The 10,830-nt window shown below is 41.6% G+C and overlaps 1 protein-coding gene across 1 annotated transcript; it reads right to left on the bottom strand.

The window, feature by feature from the left end:
* Positions 1-452: 452 nt before the first annotated feature.
* LOC145446802 (uncharacterized) lies at positions 453-4,809 on the bottom strand. Its single transcript, XM_080325168.1, has one exon. The coding sequence runs from the start codon at positions 4,660-4,662 to the stop codon at positions 880-882; it is 3,783 nt and encodes a 1,260-aa protein (XP_080181294.1). The 5' UTR covers positions 4,663-4,809; the 3' UTR covers positions 453-879.
* Between the last annotated feature and the right edge of the window lie 6,021 nt (positions 4,810-10,830).

Here is a 10,830-nt window from a genome sequence, read left to right as displayed (position 1 = left end):
AATTGATTCTGATCAAGCTAGTTTTTTACGGAGGTCAAATCTGGTCTAGCTTTCAATTATACTTTTGCGCCACTATAACCAATGATTGCTAGAATTTGTCGGTTGCTTCGTGTTTTATACGACTCTCGGGATACCTAATGTCATTTTGAAGAAGGTCGGATGGCTTGAAGACGATGAATTAGGGTGTAGGATAATTGATTCTGATCAAGCTAGTTTTTTACGGGGGTCAAATCTGGTCTAACTTTCAATTATACTTTTGCGCCACTATTGTAACGTACTTTTGATCGTAGCCTAGTTACGATAGTACGTTATATTTGGCTCGATTAGAGACTTGGCAGTATCAACTTAGACTGATCGAGTAGCTTGCTAACTCGATTCCAACCACTACCTAGTTTCTATGCGTCCTATTATCCGAGCCTACCCCTGAGACACGGTCAAAGTAATTCAAGCAATTACAGAAATAGGAACACAAATTTATCAAATGAAAGTCCACGTCAACTTCAAGGCAGCGGTTACAAATCGGTTAACAACAGTTAACTCTCTAGGCTAAACTGATAATCTAAATGAATAACGACAATTACCTCAATGATGCACCAAACGTCCAAACAATACAATAATCGAATCCCTTATACCCCTAATTTTGACTAATTTGAATCACTGACAAAAACTTATCACCAGCACCAAGCCTCAAACTGATTAACAAATCACGCGGGTACGGATGACCGCTAAAGTCACTATTGAGCTCCAAGGCTCATGGACACTCAACATTTCTCGTGTTACATACCCCCGCACAGATGTAGGAATCACATTGAGTACATCGAAATTCAACATCAAACAACGAGAAATAACAAATTCACAAAGAAACAACTTCATCGAAAGCTATTCAGCCTTACATATCAAACACAACTTTGTCACTGGCCTACGCAATAGACCTTGAGAAGACATAACCCAAACTTGGCGAAAGCAGCCGAGTTTGTCTTTGATAGTTTCAGTTACCCTTCCTGTGAGCCACTTCCCTCTTGGCTGTGTATTATCAACTATGAGGACAATATCATTCTGTTGAAGGTTCTCTTTGGAAGAAACCCATTTCTGTCGCACTTGCAAAGTTTGCAAGTACTCTCGCTTCCACCGCATCCAAAATTGTTCGGTCAAGAATTGGACCTGACGCCAACGACGCCTTGTATAGCAATCTTTGCGATTAAACAACCCCGGAACAAATTCATCACCAGATCTTGCGAACAGTAGATGATTTGGTGTCAATGGTGTATCGCTTTGTGCGTCCATAATCACGGGAGTAAGAGGACGTGAGTTGAGTACCCCTTCAACTTCACAAAATATAGTAGACATTACTTCGTCAGTAACTATTTGATTACTCAGCAAAGAAGAAAGTATCTGCTTGGCTGATCGGATCAGTCTCTCGAAAATCCCTCCAAAGTGTGACGCAGTCGGTGGATTGAATTTAAATTCAATGCCTTCCTGTCGATAGAACTCTCCCATCTTACTCGAGTTCCACACTTTCATTTCCTCGCGTAGTATTCTGTTGGTCGCGATAAAATTACCGCCATTGTCACAGGTAACAGACTTGAATCGACCACGCCGAGTCATGCAACGTCTCAACGCATTTATACATGAATCTGCATCCATTGAATGGACAATCTCCAAATGAACTGCTCGAGAAGCCATGCAGGTCACAATTAAACCCCAACGTTTTGGAGTGCTTCGTCCTTGTTTAATGATATAGGGTCCAAAGTTGTCTATTCCGACGTGTGAGAAGGGAGCATCATCGGACATCAACCTTTCCTTAGGTAAATCAGCCATAAATTGAGTCAATGTAGGTGCAGATCGCTTTTTGCAAATCACACATTGACCGAGAACCCGTTTCACAGCTGTTATTCCACCAACAAGCCAATATTTCTGACGAAGCAACGTCCAAGTGTGACTAGGCCCACAGTGGTGAGAAGTTTCATGATAATACCTGATGAGTAGGTCAGCCAAATGTCCCTTGGGAATGATGATCGGACACCTTGTTTCAAATTTCAGAGTGGAGTTTCGCAGACGGCCAATCACTCTTAGTACGTTATCGACAAGGCCAGGATTTAACTTCAATAAAGAAGTAGCAATTTTGTGCTTCCGTAAAACTCTTTTCCCTGGTTGGTCGGATAACGACGAAAGGGCAGCGATTACAGAGTTGTATTGCTTACCCTGGACATATCGTATCATCGACATCGCTGCTGCTTCCATTTCACTGGGTGACAGATTGCCGTTTAGAGACGTTTGACCTTTGTCTTTCAACCATTTTTTGAAGCGTATCATCCAAGCAGTGGCCTTCAAGAGTTTATACCACGATGAGAATCTGCCCAAGAACCGATCTAGTGGCTCTTGTGTTGCCTGTACTGCACTGGCAACGATAGTTTTTGTTGAAACCAATTCATCTGGTAACTGAGGTAAGTTGATTGGCATGACAGGCCACTCACTCTGTTCTTCATATAGAAATTCAGGTCCATCGAGCCATACCTTGGAAGTAACCAAATCTTGAGCATCCATGCCTCGTGACGCATAATCAGCTGGATTCAATTTTGTCGGCACATAGCGCCATTGCTGCGGTTTCGAACCTTCCTCAATTTTAGACAATCGATTCGCTACGAATGTTGGGAATCTTGTGGATGTATTGTGAATACTCTGTAAAACACATGTAGAATCGGACCAAAAATAGGATTCCAAGCCTTCCATATCCAATTCCTTCCTTAGACATTGGTCCATTTTCACCGCCAGTGCTGCTGCCGTTAACTCCAGACGTGGAAGGGTGCATGCTGCTTTCAGAGGGCAAATTCTGGCTCTGGCCAATAAAAGAGTGCAGCGCACTTTTCCAGCACCGTCCTTTACTCTGAGATAAGATGCTGTGCCATACGCTGACTTTGATGCGTCACCGAAATGATGCAACTGCTTTGATTTAATCCCACCCGCGGTATCTCTTAGCATGTAACGATGTACTCGCAATTCAGATAATCTTGACAGGGAATCCGTCCACTTGCTCCACTTGACTGCAATGTCATCTGGAATCTGTTCATCCCAGGAGATATCAATCCGACATAAGTTCTGAAAAAGTAATCTTGCCGTCAGTATGACAGGACTCACCAATCCCATTGGATCATAAATTGAGCATAAAATGCTTAATACGCCACGTTTGGTTTTTGGCTTCGATTTCAACTCTATGCGATACAAAAAACAATCTTCTTGCACTGACCACTGCACACCCAGAACACGTTCTGGTTTATCCTCATCCAAATCAATGTTAGATTGCAACGGAGCTCTGTCTTCCATTGGTATATCCTCAAGAATATCGCTGTGATTGCTTATCCACTTGGATAAGTGGAAACCCCCTTGGGCTACCAATTCTTGAGTCTGTCTTGCCATTCTTCTACCCTCCTCTACCGTGTCAGCCGTTAAGAGAAAGTCATCAACATAGACGCGCCTTTCCACATTCTTTGCAATTTCCGGTGGGTAGTTTTGACCATAGTCAATAGCTGTTTGCCTTAAGCAATAGTTTGCACAAAATGGGCTGCAACTGTTTCCAAAGTTCATCACCATCATATTATATTCAACTGGTGCCTTTGTAAGGTCATCTCCAGGCCAAAACAGAAACCGAAGTGTGTTCCAATCTTTTTTACTGACTTTAACCATGAGAAACATCGCAGTGATGTCTGCCAAGATGGCATACTTCCCTTGACGAAATCTCAGAAGAACACCAAGTAGGCTGTTTGCCAAATCCGCACCCTGGAGTAGTTGTTGATTCAAAGATGTATTCCGAAATTGAGAAGCTGCGTCAAAAACTAGTCTCACTTTCCCCGGCTTTCTATCAGAAAGCACAGGTTGATGTGGCAGATACCAGGTCTTGTCTTTCGGTGCATCAATTTCATTTTCCGGCACAATCCGGGCGAAACCTTTATCGATGAATTTCTTCATTTCCTCGCAGTATTTTTCTTTCAAGACGGAGTCTTTGGACAGTCTTTTGTGCAAGCAAGACAGACGTTTCTCTGCAACTGGTCGGTTGTTTGGAAGCTTGGGACATCCTGGTCGCCACGGTAGTGGGACCTCATAATGCCCATCCACTCTTCTTATACCGTCTTTTACACAATTGAGTGCATAACGATCTTCTCTAGACAAGACGGGTTGTGGTGTCAAGGCCACATCTTTGAAGTCTGTATTCCACAAATCTTCAATTTGTTCTGTCAGTACGTCTTGAATTTGAATAAAGTTGATAACATCGACTTCAGAATCACTTGTGGTTTCCGGCTTTGGTCCGACTAAACTCCAACCCCATGGAGATTTCTGTGCAACAGGTTCCCCCGAACGACCTTCCCTTGATTCTTCAATCCACAATGATTCACTTACATTAGAACCAATTAATAAATGAACTTCATCACATGGAAGACTGGGAAATTCAATCCCACTCAAATGAGGGTAGCGTTCAATATCCGGATTTTCCTTATACTTGTTGGCTGAAGCAGGGATTTTGTCAATTGACAGCACGTGCTTGAGATTGACTCGACTGTTGCCTTCCAGTGCTTCAATACTTAAATCAACAAACTCACCAGATTGAGTCTTTGTTCCGTGTATTGTCATTGAAGAGTAGGACAGTTTCCGCGTCTTGGCAGACAACATTTCTGTCAAAGCTTTGCTGCAAAAGCACACACTACTGCCCGGGTCCAAAAAGGCCCAAACTTCGAGAAGTATACCGCTCTGAGAATGAACTCTCACCGGAACAACATTCAAATATACTCCCCGTCCAAGGATCGTTGAGGCGAAGGATCGCGGACCAGCAACAGAGTTTTGAACCCCTTCTTCATCGGCGGCATTGTTCTCACTTCGATGCAAAAGGGTATGATGCTTTCCAGCTTTGCAAGACTGCACAGTACAAGCGTTTGGCCATCTACATGTTTTCGCGATATGTCCTGGTATAAAGCAATTCGCGCAAATATTACTGACTCTGATCAGTTTATATTTATCCTCCGGGCTTTTCTTTGAGAATGAAGAGCCGGTTTTAAGCGAATGACTGCCATTACAGTCGGGGCATACCATATTAATTTCTTTAGGAGCGATACAACCCTTGTTATCTGTCGCCTCAAATTCTGCAGTTGTAGCATTGGCGTAATATTTGTTCCTTGTACCGGATGCTCTTTGAGTGGATTGCTCCTTATTAATAGAATTAATCACCTTGGCCATGCTCGAATTTGAGCATTCCACTGCATCGGACACCATGACAACCAGATCATGGAAGGACGGTGCAACATTTTGCTTTTCTTTTGTGGCTGATAATTTGATCCAGTCATTTAACAGGTTTGGTGGTAACTTAGATGCAATTTTTGCCAAATTGTCGAAATTTTCCAATTCTGAGTATTGATCCAAATTCTTCAGTGTTATATAACATTGCTGTAATTTCCTTGAAAACGCTATTAATCCTTCATTATCCCCTCGTTTCAGGTTAGGGTTGGCATTCAATTCTTCCATAAATTGACGGCCGATAGTAAAGGTCCGACCGTACGCGGTTTGCAGTATATGTTTTGCTGTTTTATAGCCCTCATTTCCATCTATAAAGGATGCACAATGCAGAATTGATTCCTTGGCCTCTCGTTTACAGTATTGTAACAGATACGTCAATCGGGTATAACCATCTGAAACCCTGCTTTCGATATTTTTCTCAAAGTTTCGAATGAATCTTGTATATTCCTTTGGTGAACCATCAAACGTCAATAGTTCTAATTTTGGCAAATCTGAAGCGTTCCGCAGAGCCGTGGCAATCTCCATCAAATCACCACGATCTTCAATTTTTTGGGTGTGCCTTTCATTGGGCCTGGTTATTTCAGGCTGCGACAACGTTTTCTGAAATTCTTGGCCTTCTCTTTGAGTCATGTTGCATCCCGGGTATTCGAAACCCTGCCCTTGTAACAATGAACCTTTCTCGTGCCTTCGTGATGCTACCAGACACGGTCTGGTTTCAACGACATCCTGTTCTTTGGGATTTGGATAAGATGGCGTTTCAAGAATGTCAATTCTGTCATCACCCAATTCCCAAGCCTCAACTTCAGCGCAGGCTAATTCATATTGGTGCGCATTTTTTTGGCGAGCCAATTTGCGTTCCACCTGTATACGCTCATCCTCCAGAGACTCTCTTTCTACTTGCTGCTTCAATTTCAAACGAGCCTTTTCTCTCAAAGCTATAGCTTTAATACGTCTCGAACTTTCACTGTCAATACTCTTGAAGGAGTATGAGGTACCTGATCGAATAGATAAGCGACCGATTGACGGTGCTAAAGAGGGCTTGATACACTTGTTACAGCATTCTTGAAGTTTGTATCGAAATTCTTGATAATACCGAAGCTCCCTTTCATAATCCTTGATGTGTGTTGTCTTTACAATATCATTCTCTATTCCCATAGTATACAGTCGTTGGACTGTAACATATTTCTCAAATGCCCGTTCCAACTCCTTGCGGTACATTTGCAGGGTCTCATCCGGATTTAACATTTTTTCTTCAATAAATTTATATTGTTCTCCCAAACAAGCGAGCGCCTCGTCCAATTCATCCTTTGCGACAGGTTCCTTCATCGCCATGACTATTTAACTATAGTCCAACCCTTCGAGTGCCGCTGAAACCTCAGTTGTAAACAATGCCTTTCAGTCAACGTGAACACTACAATAATTAGGTATAGGAATGAATGGAATACCGGTACTCAATTTGAAGACTCACAAGTATTGGGGCAATCAGTTTTGCAGACACTATATAACTGCAAAATACGGTATAAAGCTAATAAGAAGCTTTTAACCACAAACGAGTAGTGTTGTTAACTTAATGTAACGTGCTTTTGATCGTAGCCTAGTTACGATAGTACGTTATATTTGGCTCGATTAGAGACTTGGCAGTATCAACTTAGACTGATCGAGTAGCTTGCTAACTCGATTCCAACCACTACCTAGTTTCTATGCGTCCTATTATCCGAGCCTACCCCTGAGACACGGTCAAAGTAATTCAAGCAATTACAGAAATAGGAACACAAATTTATCAAATGAAAGTCCACGTCAACTTCAAGGCAGCGGTTACAAATCGGTTAACAACAGTTAACTCTCTAGGCTAAACTGATAATCTAAATGAATAACGACAATTACCTCAATGATGCACCAAACGTCCAAACAATACAATAATCGAATCCCTTATACCCCTAATTTTGACTAATTTGAATCACTGACAAAAACTTATCACCAGCACCAAGCCTCAAACTGATTAACAAATCACGCGGGTACGGATGACCGCTAAAGTCACTATTGAGCTCCAAGGCTCATGGACACTCAACATTTCTCGTGTTACAACTATAACCAATGATTGCTAGAATTTGTCGGTTGCTTCGTGTTTTATACGACTCTCGGGATACCTAATGTCATTTTGAAGAAGGTCGGATGGCTTGAAGACGATGAATTAGGGTGTAGGATAATTGATTCTGATCAAGCTAGTTTTTTACGGGGGTCAAATCTGGTCTAACTTTCAATTATACTTTTGCGCCACTATAACCAATGATTGCTAGAATTTGTCGGTTGCTTCGTGTTTTATACGACTCTCGGGATACCTAATGTCATTTTGAAGAAGGTCGGATGGCTTGAAGACGATGAATTAGGGTGTAGGATAATTGATTCTGATCAAGCTAGTTTTTTACGGAGGTCAAATCTGGTCTAGCTTTCAATTATACTTTTGCGCCACTATAACCAATGATTGCTAGAATTTGTCGGTTGCTTCGTTTTTTATACGACTCTCGGGATACCTAATGTCATTTTGAAGAAGGTCGGATGGCTTGAAGACGATGAATTAGGGTGTAGGATAATTGATTCTGATCAAGCTAGTTTTTTACGGGGGTCAAATCTGGTCTAACTTTCAATTATACTTTTGCGCCACTATAACCAATGATTGCAAGAATTCTCTTTGGTTGCAAATTTCTGAGTATTCCCACAATCCCTGGTGCAATTTTCAAGACGGTCGGCCCGCTTAAAGATCCGTATTCGCATCATCGGATTAGTGATTCTGAATAAGCCACTTTTTAGGGGGTTAGTGGCCTATAGCTTTCACTTGTATGTTTGCACCTCTTTAACCGATGATTGCAAGAATTCTTCGTTTGCTGCGTGTTTTATACGACTCAAGGAATCCCGAATGCCATTTTTAAGACGGTCGGATGGCTTAAAGACGATGAATTAGGGTGTTGGATAATTGATTCTGAATATATGCTACTTTTTCGGGGGGTCGACGCTGGTCTAGCTTTCAATTGGACTTTCGCGTCTCTCTAACCAATGATTGCAAGAATTCTTCTTGTGTTGCAAATTTTTGAGTATTCCCACAATCCCTGGTGCCATATTCAAGACGGTCGGCCCGCTTAAAGATCCGTCTTCGCATCATCTGATAATTGATTCTGGTCAAGCTAGTTTTTTATGGAGGTCAAATCTGGTCTAACTTTCAATTATACTTTTGCGCCACTATAACGATTGATTGCTAGAATTTGTCGGTTGCTTCGTGTTTTATACGACTCTCGGGATACCTAATGTCATTTTGAAGAAGGTCGGATGGCTTGAAGACGATGAATTAGGGTGTAGGATAATTGATTCTGATCAAGCTAGTTTTTTACGGAGATCAAATCTGGTCTAACTTTCAATTATACTTTTGCGCCACTATAACCAATGATTGCTAGAATTTGTCGGTTGCTTCGTGTTTTATACGACTCTCGGGATACCTAATGTCATTTTGAAGAAGGTCGGATGGCTTGAAGACGATGAATTAGGGTGTAGGATAATTGATTCTGATCAAGCTAGTTTTTTACGGGGGTCAAATCTGGTCTAACTTTCAATTATACTTTTGCGCCACTATAACCAATGATTGCTAGAATTTGTCGGTTGCTTCGTGTTTTATACGACTCTCGGGATACCTAATGTCATTTTGAAGAAGGTCGGATGGCTTGAAGACGATGAATTAGGGTGTAGGATAATTGATTCTGATCAAGCTAGTTTTTTTACGGGGGTCAAATCTGGTCTAACTTTCAATTATACTTTTGCGCCACTATAACCAATGATTGCTAGAATTTGTCGGTTGCTACGTGTTTTATACGACTCTCGGGATCACTAATGTCATTTTGAAGAAGGTCGGATGGCTTGAAGACGATGAATTAGGGTGTAGGATAATTGATTCTGATCAACCTAGTTTTTTACGGAGGTCAAATCTGGTCTAGCTTTCAATTATACTTTTGCGCCACTATAACCAATGATTGCTAGAATTTGTCGGTTGCTTCGTTTTTTATACGACTCTCGGGATACCTAATGTCATTTTGAAGAAGGTCGGATGGCTTGAAGACGATGAATTAGGGTGTAGGATAATTGATTCTGATCAAGCTAGTTTTTTACGGAGGTCAAATCTGGTCTAGCTTTCAATTATACTTTTGCGCCACTATAACCAATGATTGCTAGAATTTGTCGGTTGCCTCGTTTTTTATACGACTCTCGGGATACCTAATGTCATTTTGAAGAAGGTCGGATGGCTTGAAGACGATGAATTAGGGTGTAGGATAATTGATTCTGATCAAGCTAGTTTTTTACGGGGGTCAAATCTGGTCTAACTTTCAATTATACTTTTGCGCCACTATAACCAATGATTGCAAGAATTCTCTTTGGTTGCAAATTTCTGAGTATTCCCACAATCCCTGGTGCCATATTCAAGACGGTCGGCCCGCTTAAAGATCCGTCTTCGCATCATCTGATAATTGATTCTGGTCAAGCTAGTTTTTTACGGGGGTCAAATCTGGTCTAACTTTCAATTATACTTTTGCACCACTATAACCAATGATTGCAAGAATTCTCTTTGGTTGCAAATTTCTGAGTATTCCCACAATCCCTGGTGCAATTTTCAAGATGGTCGGCCCGCTTAAAGATCCGTATTCGCATCATCGGATAAGTGATTCTGAATAAGCCACTTTTTAGGGGGTTAGTGGCCTATAGCTTTCACTTGTACGTTTGCACCTCTTTAACCGATGATTGCAAGAATTCTTCGTTTGCTGCGTGTTTTATACGACTCAAGGAATCCCGAATGCCATTTTTAAGACGGTCGGATGGCTTAAAGACGATGAATTAGGGTGTTGGATAATTGATTCTGAATATATGCTACTTTTTCGGGGGGTCGACGCTGGTCTAGCTTTCAATTGAACTTTTGCGTCTCTCTAACCAATGATTGCAGGAATTCTCTTGTGTTGCAAATTTCTGAGTATTTCCACAATCCCTGGTGCAATTTTCAAGACGATCGGCCCGCTTAAAGATCCGTCTTCGCATCATCGGATAAGTGATTCTGAATAAGCCACTTTTTAGGGGGTTAGTGACCTATAGCTTCCCATTGGAATTTTGCGCCTCTATGACCAATGATTGCAGGAATTCTCTTGTGTTGCAAATTTCTGAGTATTTCCACAATCCCTGGTGCAATTTTCAAGACGGTCGGCCCGCTTAAAGATCCGTCTTCGCATCATCGGATAAGTGATTCTGAATAAGCCAATTTTTTAGAGGGTCAGTGGTCTATAGCTTTCAATTGGAATTTTGCGCCACTATAACCAATGATTGCAAGAATTCTTCTTTTGCTGTGTGTTTTATACGACTCGCGGGATACCGAATGCCATTTTTAAGACGGTCGGATGGCTTAAAGACGATGAATTAGGGTGTTGGATAATTGATTCTGAATATATGCTACTTTTTCGGGGGGTCGACGCTGGTCTAGCTTTCAATTGGACTTTCGCGTCTCTCTAACCAATGATTGCAAGA

Source organism: Botryllus schlosseri, chromosome 9 (assembly GCF_051294905.1).
Source record: "Botryllus schlosseri isolate E-star chromosome 9, Bs_hap1, whole genome shotgun sequence".
NCBI lineage: Eukaryota > Metazoa > Chordata > Ascidiacea > Stolidobranchia > Styelidae > Botryllus > Botryllus schlosseri.
This window is presented reverse-complemented; position numbering and strand designations above follow the sequence as displayed.